General features: G+C 50.7%; 1 protein-coding gene across 7 annotated transcripts in view; it reads right to left on the reverse strand.

The window, feature by feature from the left end:
• CHST11 (carbohydrate sulfotransferase 11) overlaps nt 1-16,096 on the reverse strand; it is a 265,306-nt gene that overhangs the window by 132,034 nt on the left and 117,176 nt on the right. For 3 of the 7 annotated variants that reach the window (XM_058741555.1, XM_058741554.1, XM_058741557.1), the window contains exons 2-3: nt 7,526-7,611; nt 1,903-2,031 (exon numbers count right to left, since the gene is read on the reverse strand). In XM_058741555.1, coding sequence (XP_058597538.1) covers nt 1,903-2,031; nt 7,526-7,611 — 215 coding nt within the window. Of the gene's footprint in view, nt 1-1,902; nt 2,032-7,525; nt 7,612-9,889; nt 10,615-16,096 lie in introns of those variants that run through there. The other 4 variants (XM_058741559.1, XM_058741558.1, XM_058741560.1 and 1 more) reach the window with 2 other exon arrangements.

Genomic DNA, 16,096 nt, shown 5'->3' on the forward strand with positions numbered 1-16,096 from the left:
TTGCTCCCCACCAGATCTGCAGGCCAACTTCACTTTCGGGAAGAGAGGAGGATGGGGATGGGGGGCAGGTGATATCGCCCACCCCCACCCAGGTCTCTCCTACAGAGAATCTGAGAACAAGCCAGGGCTTAGTTTCAGCCCTACGCATCCGACACGGTTCAAATCCAATTGGCTGAGAAGCTACCTGAGTTGTGTCATTTACAGAAAAATCACATTATGTAGAGGCCTCCTATAATTGGGGGTAATTTAGGAAATAACTTTCCGAACATGGCAGATTTTACAGCTGTGTTACCATCTGGAAATTGCCGGGGGTCATTTTGCCACTCGGATGCCCTTCTCTGGTGGAAATGGGCCAGACTGTACTCACACAGACTGACACAGAAGAACCCCATTAGGGCACAGAGCTCACGCTCTAGATTTGAATATATTGGGTCAAATTAGGCTCTCTGAAACAGAGCAACTGCCTCTAAAGGCAGGCCGAGTGAAATGCGGATGAAGCCATTCGCTCAGCAGCATCACATTTACAGCACACAGAGAGGGGGATCCTATTTCATAGCTATTATTACTGAAGCACCTCGCCAGGGACTGGGGGATGATCAACATTAGCGGAGGAGGTCTCTAAACTTAACAGCTGTATCCGCCGCGTTCCGTGGGCTGACTGTCCAGGCACACACACTCACGCACATGTCACATCCACGCGCGGAAGCACCCACGGCCTCATCAGTCACTACACCCGGCTTCTTAACAGAGTCAACCAGCCACAGTCGTCAAACTTTTTAGGAAGTGCTCACCATGAACAGCTAGTAGCTTCCGGGCAAGAGGAAATCGTCTGTCTTACTGTTTTTCAACAAAATTCCAAGTGTACATCTGCAAAGTCTCTGAGCCTGCAGCACAGGGGCCCAGCGTGGCCCAGACCCCCTAAGAAAAGTCCCAGGTCGCCTAATTCAACTCGGCCCGCTGTTGGCTACTGATGAACACCAACTCTTTCTCGGTACTGTCTTAGGTGCTTGGTATACATGATTTTGAATCTCATAAACTTGCAAGACTGTATTGTGCTCCTATTTTACGGATAAAGAAACCAATGCTGGGAGGCCAATGCTGGGAGGCCAACCTGGGCTGGGATCCCCCAGTTCCTTCACGCAACCCATTCTCTCCTCTGACCCAAATCGTGTCTGACTCTAGAGTCCCCATCTGTCCTGGCTTGACTGGAAATCTGACCTGGGCGCCTTCCCCGGTTCAAAACTAATGGAGCCACCGGCCATGGTGAAGGAGGCGGCTCGCTGTCCCTGGTGTTTGCAACGGGCTCGCTCGTCTATTGTAATTTGCAATTAATAATGAAGCATTCTCCCAAGCCCTGTGTGCAAGATCAAGTTCATGTAATAGTTCATCTTTGCCAGCCAGCTGCCGTTCTGCTAGACTGACAGTAAGTAATATCTTTGCATAAGGAGCCAGTCCACAACTAAATCAATTAATCCCTCTTTGGCTGGTAGACAGCTGTTGGGTCAAAACAAGATAATTAGATGGACTCGTCATTTACCAGGTGGTTGGTAATGAAGGGATTAATTGCCCAGAGTTGGCGGCTGTACGATGTCTGTTCTTTCTTGCCTTCTCCAGTGTGTCTGACCATTATTAGCACCAGTCTTAACCAACAGTGTGGAGGGCAGAGAGCCTCTCCCGTTGGCTCCTTCACTGGGAAGCCAACACTGGGGCTGCTCCTTCTGAAGGGCCCATCCGATGCCCGGCACGGAACAAGTCTGCGTTCTCCTCCTTACGGGGTCCAGAGCCGAGTGGCTCAAGTGTCCCTTACATAGGGTCCTCCCAAGTCCCTGCCTGGGGGCCCTGCCTCCTGGGTTTGTCCACCCGGCGCGGGGTCTCCAACACTCGGGGCCTCGACTCACCAACCTGCCAATGGAGCACGAGGGCATGTGATCTCCGTGAGGCTGAGTGCTGAGCACGGACACAGGGCCTTTGCAACAAACGACAGGGAGCCGCCTCGGTGCGGAGGCTCTGAAGCGCTTTTCCCGGAACGGGCTATAGGAGAATCAAAGAATCGAAGAGTTTTGAACTGGAGGGACCGCTATGGGCCTGCCACTCCAGTGCTTCTGAACTCTGCAGCCCGTCAGAATCACCGGGAACTCTGAAGACCACCGATGCCCCAGCCCTATCCCGGACCCACAGGTAAAATCAGAATGTCTGGGTGAGGCCTGGGCACCGGCCATTTCGTCAAAACTCCCTGAGCGGTCCTGACGTGCAGCCAGGGCTGAGAACCCCAGAACCAGCCCATTTTGTAGACGAGGCCGTGCTCTGCCTCAGAGGAGCCCGCGGTTCACAAGCGGCTTGACTCGGAAGCGGCAGCGGCTGGTCGGTCGTACACGATCTCCTGTGGGCTCCTTGGGACCAGCCATCCTACTGGCGGGTAAAGACTACACCCACCACCCGGGTGGGCAAGCCTCATCCAGCCGGCAGCACCCTGCCCTTCCCGCCTTCTCTCAACCGGCTCCCAGCAGCTCCTCACTCCAGCTGCAAACCCCTCACCGTTCTCTGAATGTGACACAGACGGGCCCTCCTGGGGCCCCCACTCCTGCTGTTCCTCCTCTCTGTGATGCTGCTCCCTCTTCTCTGTCGGGTGAAGTCTGACACGTCTTCAAAGACCTAGTTCAACCGCCACCCCTCTACATAGCCTCCCACTTGCCCCGTACTTTGAAGGGTTGATGACTCACTTCTGATTCTCCCATAACTGAAAAGCTTCTATCGTACAGCACGTATCATGTCTGTTACCTCCGTGCCTCTCCTCCCCATGTCCTTTCGCTCTGTTCACCCCATACGTGTGTGCAGAAGAAACAGAGTTGGGCAAGCGTTGCTGAGAAAGCTATTCAGGTGGGTGCTAGAACAGCTCCCCCTCCCGACCCCCTGGGATAATTCAAGCTTTTATCAGTCTAAACTTAAAGACCCCAACTTCCCAATCTCTCCCATGGCAGAGCTCCTGAGGGCGATTCCTGCTTAGCCTGGCTCCGGCCCAGAGACAAAGGCCTCTCCAAATATCAGGTTCAGGAAGCAAAAAACAAAACTTCAATTGTTTATTGGAAATCTACTATGCCTTCCATAGCACCCCACAAGCCTTGGCCCCCAACTTTGGGACTTTTACAGCTGTCCTGAGCACACCCATCTCAGCTTGGGTCACTAAGAAAGGGAACCTCAAGGAAGCATTTTTTCCACCTGGAAAAGAGAACGTGAGAGGCTCTCATCCTCCCACAATCTCGCTAGGTCAGATGGGCCTGGCTCTACCATATTTAGGGGCTTTGTGACCTTGGCAAATTGCTCAGTCAACTGAACCCTCAGTTAACTTATCTGAAAAATGGGGTTCAACCTAGAAACAACGAGATATGTATGGAAATGCCTCGAATAGTGTAGTGCAGTATAGTGAACGTGGATGATACTTTCAATGAATAGTAACTTTTCTTCCTTTCTGCCTCCCCTCCCGCCTTCTCTCCCTCTTTCCATCCTTTGTCCTGGAGCCTACCTTATAGAGAGGTAAATTCACTTTAGCACACTGAAGACTGGACGCACAAGGGGCCATCAAACAACATAGAACTCAGGAGTGGCCTCAGGGATCTTGCCGACGCCTGGCATCCCCGGAAGCTTTTTTCCCCTCTTCCTATTAGATCCTTTTTTCCTCAAGCAGTTCACAGTTCACCCAGAACCCAGCTGGATCCCTCACACACGGACTGGCCCTCACACAGCCTTAGGAATGCCCGCAGACAGTTGCATCTGGTGCATTCCCGCAAGCCTTCTAGACTCTGTGTTTACGAATTCCTGGTCAGCCCCTGGGCTGCGCATCTGTCTTCTCGGAACGTGGTAATCACAGAGCGAGGATAAAGGCTAAAGAAAGCACCGGGCAGGGCAGGGCCCAACCACATGAGTGCTGCTATGAACATCTCAGGGAGCCCGCGAGAGGACCAGGAGGTGGGCGAGGCAGAAGGGACAGGCTGTCTCACTCCCGCTGGCATTTGGGGGCAATTATGCCCTATTAATGGCTGACCACTTAGCTCTGCCCTGCGATGTGAGCTGAGCCGGGCCGGCCCACAGATGTGCTCGGCCCACGAATATGCAGTTGGCAACTCCTGAACTCTCAGTGACTTCACGCCAGCTGATCTGATCAGCAATTACATTTTATTTTGGGGCCAGGGAGACAGCACAGACCAGGAAAATTATAAGACATCAGAGTGCAGTTTTGCTAAGAATATCAACTTTTTTTTTTTAACCAATTGTTGTTTTAACGGTTAGGGATCTGGGAGGCGCTAAAATAAGAAAACCCTGGACACGACAAATCAGATAATGGCCGATTTTCCCAAGGGCGCCTTTAAGTCTTTGTCCCATAAAAATCCGGGTGTGATCCTGCTGTTGTTTTAGAGGGGAGATGGGGCAATTCCTGCCAAGGGAACTTTGCTGGCGACAGTGACCGGAGCGTGGAGATAAATGGATTTGTGCTTCATCCTGGGTTTAAATCTTTACTCGGCTTCTTGCTAGCTGTGACCCTCTGCAAGTTGTAGAACCTTCTTGGCCTCAGCTCTCCCATACGTGAAATGGAGGTGTTACGCCTAGTTTGGGGTTTATTATGAACATTCGATGAGATGTTGATAAGCATCTACATACCATCTGGTCCACGGCACCGATACACGTAACTAAGATGCTGCCTTCTTGCAACCCTGGTTTCCCATCTGCAATGAACGGTTCCTGTTTTCACCATCATCTAGCAAACCCAAATAACCAGGCGGCATAAAACGGGGGAAAAGGCATCTCCAGGAGCAGTTTGGTTTCTAGCAACTTCAGGGTTTGTCATCTGCCTCCGTGATAATATCAGTCCAGGCTTAGCGGCTTCAACAGCTTGACTGGTGGGGAAACGCGAGAAGCCACGACCATGCCCAATCGGGTGCAAAGTTTGTAAATGTCTTGTGGACACGGAACTAACCAACTAACCTCATCGGGGGCGCCTGCTCCCTCCTCTCAACGCCCCACCCACAGCAGCCCAAAGGATCAACAAGACAGTGTCTCCAAGAAGCGCCCCTGACTGTATTTGCGTGGGAATGGAACATAATTGCAGCTTGTAAAGGAAACCAGCCTAAGAAAAAACATCCCGGGTAACATCCCGAGGAAACGGGGAGATCTTCCTGCAGGGACATTTTCCTGGTTGTCAGAGAAGGGGGCCAGACAGCTTGCCCACGACATTCCTGCTGGAGGTGACTCACCCACCTCCAGCCTCGAGCATGGTTCCCAGGGCGGCCTCTCCAGCCCCATCTTCCCTCCCAGGCCCTAGGCTACCGCTAAATGAGCTTCTCACCCAGACAATACTCAAAACACCACCAGAAGGAAGAGATGACCTCCACCCAGGAAGGTTATCTCTCCTTTGGTGGGTTGACAAAGGGACTAAGCAGGGTCTCCTGTTCCAGTCAACTCGAGCCAACCCTGGGGTAACTAGAGGAACCAGCTATGGAAGGCTAACCACATATGCCCAGCTCACCCTTTTGTGCCCAGCACCTGGCACTTACAATGGTGGGTGAAGAAATGAATGAGGGAACGAGTGAATGAATCCAGGAAGGAACAAACTCCAAAGGAGGCACAGAGCAAAATATATCCTCTCATGCAAACCTGCAAGGCAGGTACTCTTAGCACCATGTTATAAACGAGAGAAAGCAACTTCAGAGGGGCCAAGTGTCTTGCCCACACTCACGTAGCTAGGAAATGAATAAACCAGGCTTTGGACCCACGTCTGACTCCAAAGTCAAGCCTTCCAGTATGGAAACCACCCTCACGACCAGGATAATGATGAATGATGTTTACATAGCCCCTGACACAGCAGGGTTATTTCGGCCTCCCAACATTCCAGAGAAATGGACTCATCACGTACTCGAGCTGCACAACCAGTTGGAGGTGAGGTAGGGATTTGAACCTAGACTTTGATTTTCTCAATCGCAGATATTTGGGGGCACATTCTATAGGTCAGGCCCTGTGTTAGGGGCTGGGGATACAACAGGACACAGCATAGACCCGGTCCACGCGCTTCCTGTCCAGAGGGGTGTCTGCTTCAGAAATAAGCTCTTCCCACGACACCATATGCTGCCCATAGAAATTTCCTCAGGAAAATAGCGGTGCTTCAGCAGTTGTATTTTGAAAGGGAAAAGGATCTGAGAACAGAGCCTGTCGACAAAAAGATAGGAATGGTCTGCATCTCAGCAGCGTGTGCTGTTTTCAACATGGATTTCCAGAATTCCTATCCTTTGTCGAGGCCGATTCCGCCTCTTCCTAAGGACAGGTGTGTGAACATGCCAGGAGACTTGCCTATAATAATCAGATTATCTGGGCACCAAACAACACCCAAATATCAAATTCCCTGCTAAGTCACCAGGGAGCCCATTAAGGAAGCCTCAGGCAATCTGAGTTTGCAACGACCTAGCTAATCCAGCCACGTCATAGAACTCCAAAGCCTCGGGGCTGACGGGGGAGTGAATTCACCTGGTTAGGCCACCCGTGTTGTACAAACTCGGGAGTCCATTTTTCCAGAAGGGAGTGCAAGTGAGAGACAAGGAAGATGTGTGGGATCACAAAGTGCCCTTTGCAAGACTTCAGGGATTTCAGTACCTTTGAGGCCCAGGTATTATCTTCCTCTACCAAGCACCTCAGTCCACAGAAATACTGAATTAAGAATTTGATGCAAAATAAAGCACAGAGGCTACGGCTAAAGCAGTGCATTTTTTTTTTTTCTTTTTTAACAGCAATCAAAGGTCAGATCATAGGCCACTAGTTGTTTACTATTTCCTGGCATCAATTGCTAATTAACGTTCCCAAAAGAGAACCAGCCTTATGGTCTCCACATCAAGACCCACACACCACGGAGGCCATCGCCATGGCGACCAGACCTCCTCCCTTTGCTCCTAGCTTTCCACGAGACACATTTCCTGGCGTGGAGCTTATTTTGCTCACAGAAAAACTCCTCATGATCAAACTCAATTTATCATGAGGTGACTTAACAAAAAGCACCCCCACAAAATTGAATCTTGGTAAACTAGTGCAGTGAGGTGTAATTCTTGGGGGCATCTTGGACTTTAATAAACCGACGTGGGAGCAGGGTGGCAGGTTCATCCACACGTGAACTTTCTTTGGGGGTGCTAAGGGAGAGACTGCCCAGCCCCTGCGGCTCTACAGTTTCAGAGTCCCGTCGCTGGCACCTGTGACTGTCGAGAATCTCTAACCTGAGCAGGTCTGTCTGAAAGCTCAGTCCAGCACTACACCAGGGCATTTCTGGAATTCTTAATCCTTCTTGCTAGAACTTCAGGGCCATTATACAGAGAAAGGGTGACCAAGAAAGCAACCACCGAAGCTAAAATGCCAGGCAGTGGAAGGAAGTTTCAAATCCCTCAAGAACCAAATTTTGAAGTTTATCGTTCTCCCTCCCCCTCTCGCCACCTCCCCTCCAGAGATCGACGCACGGAGACCAAATCGAACAAGCGAGAAAGTTTCCAGGGCTTACCTGGGTTGGGTTGTAGAGCTCCTGCAGGGGGCTTCGAGACCCCTTACGGCAGCAGATGTCCACACCAAAGGGGTTCCTCCGCATGACTGAGGAAAGAAAGTGAAGGCTCATCAGAAATGAGCAACAAAGGCTTGTCTGACAAAGAAAAAGGCACAGAGGTGGGGGAAGAGGAAGCAGGTAGGAAAGGAGGACAGAGAACCAGTTTCTGGCAAAGCTGTTGTTCCTTTATCCAAAGGCATGTCTGCCCCAGTATCCAGGCACCTCTCCACACCCAGAGGACATAAATAATGCTCAACATTTCTTCCCAGCAAGTTTTTAAGAAAAGAGGACAGGCCTCTAAAACTCACTGTAATGAAGCTACTTACAAAAGGCAGCATAAAGTTGTTACAAGACAGTTCCAGCCAGCAGCACCAGGCTTGGTAGATTTCAAATTCCACAGCCTTCTCCCTCAATGACCCATCACAGCCTCTTATTCCTGGTCCCCGAGCACCTGGCCCTGGTCTCCTGCGCAGGCTGCAGCGCCTTCCCCCGGAGGGCTCTTCCCACGGGCTAAGTCAGACACCCGGTCACCCCAAAGCCTCTTGTAAATTAGATTATCTTTAATGAAAGTATCAGGTCGAGGAAGAAAGGACACGGGTTTATGGTTCTAAACAGAGGTGGAACTTAAAATTAATCAAAGAGGCAGAGTTAAAAGAACTCCTCAAAAACCAATGGCACTGAGGACACCACGGCCCATTTCTTTTTAAGATTTCATTTTTAAGTAACCTCTACACGAACGTGGGGCTCCAACTCCCAACCCCGAGGTCAAGAGTCACGCGCTCCGCCGACTGAGCCGGCCAGGCGCCCGCCCCAAGAACTAATTTTCAGGGGAAAAGAACTTTCTTTTTTCATTCTTCCTGTTCCGGGCAGTCTCTCGCAGAGTCTAACACCTAGTCACCTGTTGATAATTATTTGTTGAAGGGAGGGCGGCGTGGGGGAGGGAGAAACGAATGAATGAGCGAACAACCGTTTTCTTCTCCTGCAGGAGGCAACTTTCTTTGTGGAACGACATGGCTAGGGCATGGGAAGGACCAGGAAAGCGGACCCATCCACAAGCCCAAAGAAGTCACCGCTGTGTGCAGCAGCGAAGTGGGCTGCATGATGTTCCCCGGAGCAGGCAGCCTGGATGGGTAGCCAATTACTTCTGGGAGTTCTCCAGGTGAATCCACTCTTTCTCAGGCACCTCTTGGACTTTGAGCCACGTGGACACCCTCAGCGCAAACCATCGACTCCAGGAAAGCGGAAGCTGCATTTTCTGTCCCCTTCTCCTTTACCCCCTTCCTAGAGCGGGGTCAGCAAACTCTTCCCGTAAAGGGCAGGCAGCGCCTCAGCGTTGCGCCAGCCGCAGACAACACACAACGGGCGGGCGCGGCTGCGTGTCAACGCCCCTCCATTTATGGAGGCCGAAGCCTGAATTCCGGGTAATTTTCACGTGTCAGGAAGTATTATTCTTCTTTTGATGTTTTTTTCAACCGTGTCACAGAAACAGGCGCTGGGCTGGCTCCGGCCCGCGGGCTGCAGTTTGCTGACCTCTGCCCTGGAGAAAGGTCCCAGGTATCGCTGGGGTCGGCGGAACCAGCCCCCCAACGCTCCCCGAGCCCCACGGCCCTCTCCGGGGAGGCGATCTGCGGGCTAGTGTCCATACATAAAAGCTGTTAGGATTTGACTGGGCTGTGCGGGGCAAACACTGCCTCTTTGTTCCTCCACGGCTGCCTCGACAAGAAGGGGGAAAAAAAAAATCCACGTTGTGTTTTTCTTTAATTTATTGCTTCATTTTTCATTTCCACCCCAAACGAGGTAAACTGTTAAATGCACGCAAGTTGCCCTCGGTGCACAATGACATAGCAACACTTTGGAAGAGAAAAAACAGCCATAAAACTTGTAAAATTATGCTCATGCCGTGCGAGATTAAACTCTCCCCATGGCGGCAGACAGGCTCACCGAGACTGGGGCTGCAGACCGCCGCGGTGAGAACCCCACCGTGGAGTCCATTAAAAGTCAGCTTTTATGGGGGGCAGTATTATTTAATTGGTTTATTTTTCTAATACAACGCCTTTAAAACGCTTTGACCGTGTGGGGCCCGCAACACGGGCCCTTTCCCAAGGCCATCTGTCCTCGGGGCCTCCTCCAGCCCTGGCCGTGCGGGCTTCGTTGGACGCCCCGTGAATCAGCTTTGGCTTTGGCACGCCAGGCCACAAAAGCCAAAGGGGCTTTGTGTGCCTTTTGCGCGAATGACAACAGTCTCACTATTTATGGAGTGAGTGCTCATTGTGTGCTAGGCACTTGGTTAAGTGTAATCCTTCCCACAGAGAAGGAAGTACTAACCTCTCTGAGCCTCTCTTGACTTCAGCAACTTGACCAAGGTCAAGACCATGGAGGCGGAAAGTTGCCCTGCCAAGACTCAAACCTGACTGCTAGGCTCTTCACATCCAAATGATAGCAATGGGGACCTACTGCGTGCCTGGGACACAAAGGAAGGGTTGGCAATTAGGCAAACAAGTGGTAAGTATGTTTATCCCACGTGTGTCTTAGGAAAAGTGGCATCAGAGAAGGCTGAGCGACTGACACTCACAGATAGTGGCAGCCACAGTTTGGAGAACCCTCACGGTGTGCCGAGCAGTTCACACATAAATCTGCACAGAAGTCTCACAGGGTGGGTACCACCGCTGTCCCCATTTTATGGGTAGGAGTAACTGAGGCAGGGGTAGGTAACTTGCCCAGGTCTTGTGACTAGGAAGAGGTGAAGACTGGCTTCTGACACAGGCAGCCCATGCTCTCAGCTGCTGCCATGCTGGGCTGATGGTCAAGTGCCAAGTTTCCTCCTGACCTGGCCCAAGACTGGGTTGGCTGGCCACTTCTAGGACAGGCGATCTAAAATGTAATCTGGTGTTACAGGAGTCATTGCGGTGATGTGATATGAGGGCCAGACTATTAACTAACAGTTATTAGTACACTCCATTCATCCAACACACTTTTCTCAAGCACCTACGTATGATATGCCAGGCGTGGGCACGGGGGTAGAGACCCTCTCCACCTCATTCACATTTTTCCCCCGTGCTTGGCACACAGTAGGTACTCAAAAAAGCTTATAAATGAGCTAGGATTAAAGGCTTCCTTTTAAAAAAATATTTATTTATTTTGAGAGAGAGAGAGAGAGAAAGAGCAGGGGAAGGGCAGAGAGAGAGGGAGAGAGAGAATCCCAAGCAGGCTCTGTGCTGTCAGTGCAGAGCCCGAGGCGGGGCTCAATCCCAGATCCCACGACTGTGAGACCGTGACCGGAGCTGAAATCGAGACGCGTAACCGCCTGAGCCACCCAGGTGCCCCGTAAGGCTTCCTTTATAAGCACCAGACAGGCTTTTTCTGCTCCACAAGGAAGAAACCACCAGTAGCATCAGCAATTTTTTTTTTTTTTTAAATAAAAGGTCTAGTGATCAAAAGCCCTAAGAAAGGAATCCCCGAGGACATTTAACAATGGCCTTCCGCCACCCACCCACCACCGCAAGTTTTATTTAGCTACAACACTTGCTTTTTTTCCTTTCTAAACTCTAATGAACGAAATGCAAACCTGTTTTGTAAGAACCTAATTGGCTTAATTTACGGCACAATTTCTTGGACCCAGGACGTAGTCCAAGATACATAAATGAAGCCAAAATCAGAATCAAGCTCCTGTGTTTATTCTACTCTGATGAAGAGCACGTTGTTCTCAAGTGGACACTCCACTCACAGTAAAGTGACAGCAGGTGGCAGAAAGTTGGCTCACAACAAAGGAACAGAGCCCGCCTCATCCATTCCCTGACCTTGCCTGTGTCTGGGGGGTGGAAAGGAGCTGCTGGATTGTTAATTCCAGTCGGATGACATCAAACCAAAAGGCTGTGGGGCCCTGGGTGGGAACTCATTTTTGATCCATTTCAGAAAATTGGAGATAGGTGGGATGCCCGGGGATTAGAGTCAAACTCCATCAGTTTACAGAAAAACAGTCAGAGTTGATACACTTGCCTAACCTCCCCAGGGTAGCTAGCAGCAGACCCAGGGCCAGAAGTCAGGTCTCATAAAGTACAGCAAGAGTTAATAATAATAATCATGACAACTACTATTTATTGAGAATTTATCATGTGCCTGATGCCTGACACCACGCTAAGGCTTTTTCTCACATTGCTTCATGTACTTCTCATAAAAACCCCAGAAGTTAGAAATAACGAATGATAATAATATCATTCATTCCCATTTTACAGTTGAGGCAACTGAAGCCCAGAGAGGTTAAGTAACTTGCCCAAGATCACACAGCCAGCAAATGGCACAACAAATGGCAAATTCAAACCCAGGCCTGCTTCCAGAAATGGTAGTCTTCACCACTGTGCCATGCTGTCCCTCAAGACGGCAGACCACGCCCACACCCTTGGAGCCGCCACCGCCACCGCAGAATCTGTGCTCTCCCTCCCGCCAACGTCCAAAGTGAGGTGCTTCGTACTAAATCACCCAGATCCACACGGGCCTCCACTCCCCTCCCGCGCGGACAAATCAGCTCCAACACCCAACTGACTTCGCTCTCCAAATCTGGTTTTGCTAACAGCCTGAGCAGGATCCCTCACCTACACCACGCTCTGAGGGTGCAGCAATGCGGTTACAGACGTGTCTTCCCCAAATGCACAAAATCATGCTGTGCCTGAGTGAGTACTGTCCGGGCCATCCGTCAAAGCGACGCTGGAATGGGGGCATGTCTAGGTCAAGGGCATCAAGCTGGGAGAAGCGAGAGTGATCCCCAGTAATCTCGGAGGAAGCCATTCTTATATAAAGACAGGCCATCTGCTTTGTAACGGCAGGACCCACAGCCTGCCCCGAAAGGCCACTACGTCACAGCTCTCCCCCTGTCTGTGGAGGTCACCAGGCTGGAGCTACAGTGAGCGACCATCCTGACCTGCCTGGGACTGAGGAGATTCCTGGAGCTCCGGACTTTCTCCAGGCTGAAACCAAGAGAGTCACAGGCACCAAGTAGCACCCTTTAGATTCAAATCCTGGTTTCACTATTAACCAGCCTTCGGTCAACTTCTTTTTATTATTGTTATTTTAGAGAGAGAGGTACAGCATGAGTGGGGGGTGGGGAGAGGGAGAGGGAAAGAAAGAGGGGGAGAGAGAGAGAGGGGGAGAGAGAGAGGGTGAGAGGGAGAGAGGGAGAGAGAGAGAGAGAGGGAGAGAGAGGGAGAGAGGGAGAGGGAGAGAGGGAGAGAGGGACAGAAAGGGAGAGAGAGGGAGAGCGAGGGGGAGAGAGGGAGAGGGAGGGAGGGAGAGGGAGGGACAGAGGGAGAGAGAGAAAGAGAGAGAGAAAGAATCTTAAGCAGGCTCCATGCTCGGTGCCGACCTGGATACGGGGCTCGATCCCACGACTCTGGGATCATGGCCTGAGCCAAAATCAAGAGTAGATGCTCATCACACCCCCTTCAGTCAACTTCTTAATCTCTGAAACGCAACTAGACAGCAGTAATAGTGCCTACATCCTAGGATGGTTTTGGAAATTAAAGGAAAATGTAAAGCAGCCTGGTCCGTAGTATCCAAGCCCGGTCCGTAGTATCCATGTGAAAAGTCACAGGCCTGGATCCTACAGCTGGCTCTCTTTGCCACCAAACAAGAGCCTCACTTTGAACCAAGTCCCCCCTGGACACTCAGATTTCTCCTTGGTGAGATGCAGAGGTAAAACCAGGTGGTCTCTAAATTCCTGACATCTAAGCACAGGGCAATGGGAAGACTCCCTGGAGAACCTCGGGTTAAATGAGCCCTGGAGAGGTGCTGGGGGTGGGGCGGTCAGGTGGAAGGGGCAGGAGGTATAGACAGAGGGCCCAGAGGGCAGCCACGCAGTAACAGAAAAGGAGGAGAGGGAAGTGTAGGCCCAGAAGGGTTTGGGAAAGAAAAAGCAACACTCGGCTTTGAGATCTATTTCTTATCAATTTCTGCCCAGTTTACAACCCACCACCAAAGGCTGGCCTCCTAGTTGAAATGAAGAGGTTTCTCAAATGAAGAAATACCATCTACAAAGAATAATTAATAATACAAAAATCGGAACCCCCCCCACCCAAAAAAAAAAAAAATCAAACTCTGATATGGAAGCAGAACTGGTAGTCTCCAGCCCTGGGGGGGGTTGGGGGGGTGGGGCACGGGCCACACCGGCAGTTGCCGGAACAAAGCCCTCTTGTCACAGTGACCCAGGGCCTGAAATGCCACAGGGAGGGAATCAGAGTGGAAGGAACCCAACCCTCTCCCAGAAGCACCCGTGAACCTGGCCTTCCGGGAGCACTCATATTCTTTTAGAGTTCAGCATCTCCTTTGGACCACCACTCTCCTTTTAAAGCACGAAGGAAAAAAAAAAAACAAAACAAAACCCCGCTTTGAGTCATGCACTAACATCAGAACCCGAATTAGTTGTTCTGCCCAGATTTCTGGAAGGAATTTGAGGACCAGAGGAAAGAGGAAGAGAAAAGAAAACAAAGGGGAAGGGTGGGGAGGAGCAGGATAAGCTACTAAAGCTCCCAGGATTCTTGGACATCACAGACTGGCTTAGAACTGGCTCAATCCCAAGTAGTTCCCATAAAGCTGAGAAGGAAACAGAGGTACGTAAGTCCTCACAAACACGGTGTCTGTAGCTAACACATCAAACTTGTCTCAAACACTCGGGAATTTCTATCTCTGGGAGATTTCGTTTTATCTCAAGGAATCTGAGGCTCTTTGCATCCAGTGTGTGTTCAACACATTTCGCAAGTCCAGATGGGCTCAGGTTTTTGCGTTCCCCGTTTGCTCCTGCCAAAGAATTAAGAATCAAAACTCGTGTCTGGAGTCGGAGGCGTTCTGACCACTCCCCCTCATTTTCAGAGGAGAAAGCGTGGCCCAGTCAGGGGACAGGAGAGCCGACGTTCCCACTGCAGGGCTGGAAAAGAAGAGTCAGGCCTGCCCTACCCCCGGCCAGCTCATCCCTCACCTCTGAGTCCCTGGCAGCCCAGCCCCATGGTCCTCTCGTTGGCCCCCCTCCCCATGCCCTCTGCCCAACTAGGTGCTTAGCGCGTAACAGGTACTCAGCACATTTGCGTCAAATGAATGAGCTAAAACAACAGATCAAGTGATCTGAGGGTTTAACTAAAGACACTGTTTCTGTTAAAGGGCACCAGGCCAGGCCGCTTACTACCAGCAGAAGAACAAAGAGAAGTTCAAAGTGTGTTAGCTGACATGCATCCTCAAAAGTATTTAGTTATTTGGCTTTCTTCGTTAAAGGAACTAAAACAAACAAAAACACAAGGCAAAATTAGTACGATCCGTTCCAGTGGAACTGGGGTGTGCCGTCAGCGAGTTCTACAAGCACTCAGGAGAGCTAGCCTTTATTACCGTCTCACCCCTCCTCCTCACCACTACCCTGGAGGGCAGTGGTATCACACCCATCTCAAAGACAAACTGAGGCTCGGAGGGGTGGAAGAATTCACCCGATGGCACAGCTTTGTGAGCAGCAGAACTGGGATTCAAACCATCCATTCTATGTACGCACATCTGTAGCATCCCCCCGACTCCTGTGAAATGAGCCTTATTAGAGCTTGTAGAGGCTGGAGCTGGAGGAGGCCAAGAAAAAGACAACCCTGAATATTGACCCAGGGCCCTCCAACCAACCAGGCTTCGGGGGCTTTACAAAACATTCAGCACACTTGTATTTGTAGGCAGCTTTTCAGGAGTCCCCAAACACAGGCGGAAGCCCCAGGACACGGGGGTTCGACCTGAGCTAACATTAATGCTCTATTACCAAACTTCAGTTTTCCAACTTCCTTTACCCACCTTCTCACAGTCCCTGCAATAACCCAGAGCCATGGAATTCCATTTCAGATCTGTTTTTCCTCATTGGAGACCCCACTAGCAACCACTAAAGAACACTGACGGATTTGGGTTTTATTTGATTTGGAAATCATCAGAACCCTTATGATCGCTAATTCCCGTGTCGGTCTCCTTTCCCTACCGTAAGCTCCACAGACCTCCTGATGCCCAGCCTGTGGAGGTGTTGGCAGAACTAAAGTGAATTAAACTTTTGGCAGATGGAGGTCAAGGGTATAAATCCAAGAATTAGGTGAAAGCATTCCATATAACTCTGGAAGAGAAAAGTCACAGCTTCATCTGGGAGCCAGGAGATTTACTGTCACACAAACCTTCCACGGAGATACTCAGCTTTGAAGAACATACCATATCCCCTACAACATTGACCTGCCAGGGAAAGAACTGAGCCATCAAACATATTGACCAAAACCGAGGGCCGCTGCACTCAACGCACGCCCTCTTTTGGGTGATTCTGGCCCATCTGCAAAATTTTCCCCAGAGCAGAGCGTTGTGCCCACTTCCAAAAAGCACAGAGTCCCTGCCCAAGTGCAAACCAGCTGTACCAGACAGGTTAATGCAGAATCAGGCGCATCTTGGACAAGAAGAGCCTTTGCAGGCCATCTGGCTCAATGGCTTCCACACGAGCAAAGGGAAGGGGTAAATACGGTTGGAGAAAAGTACCCTCAAATTTGATTC

This window comes from Neofelis nebulosa, chromosome 8 (genome assembly GCF_028018385.1).
Source record: "Neofelis nebulosa isolate mNeoNeb1 chromosome 8, mNeoNeb1.pri, whole genome shotgun sequence".
NCBI classification, from domain to species: domain Eukaryota; kingdom Metazoa; phylum Chordata; class Mammalia; order Carnivora; family Felidae; genus Neofelis; species Neofelis nebulosa.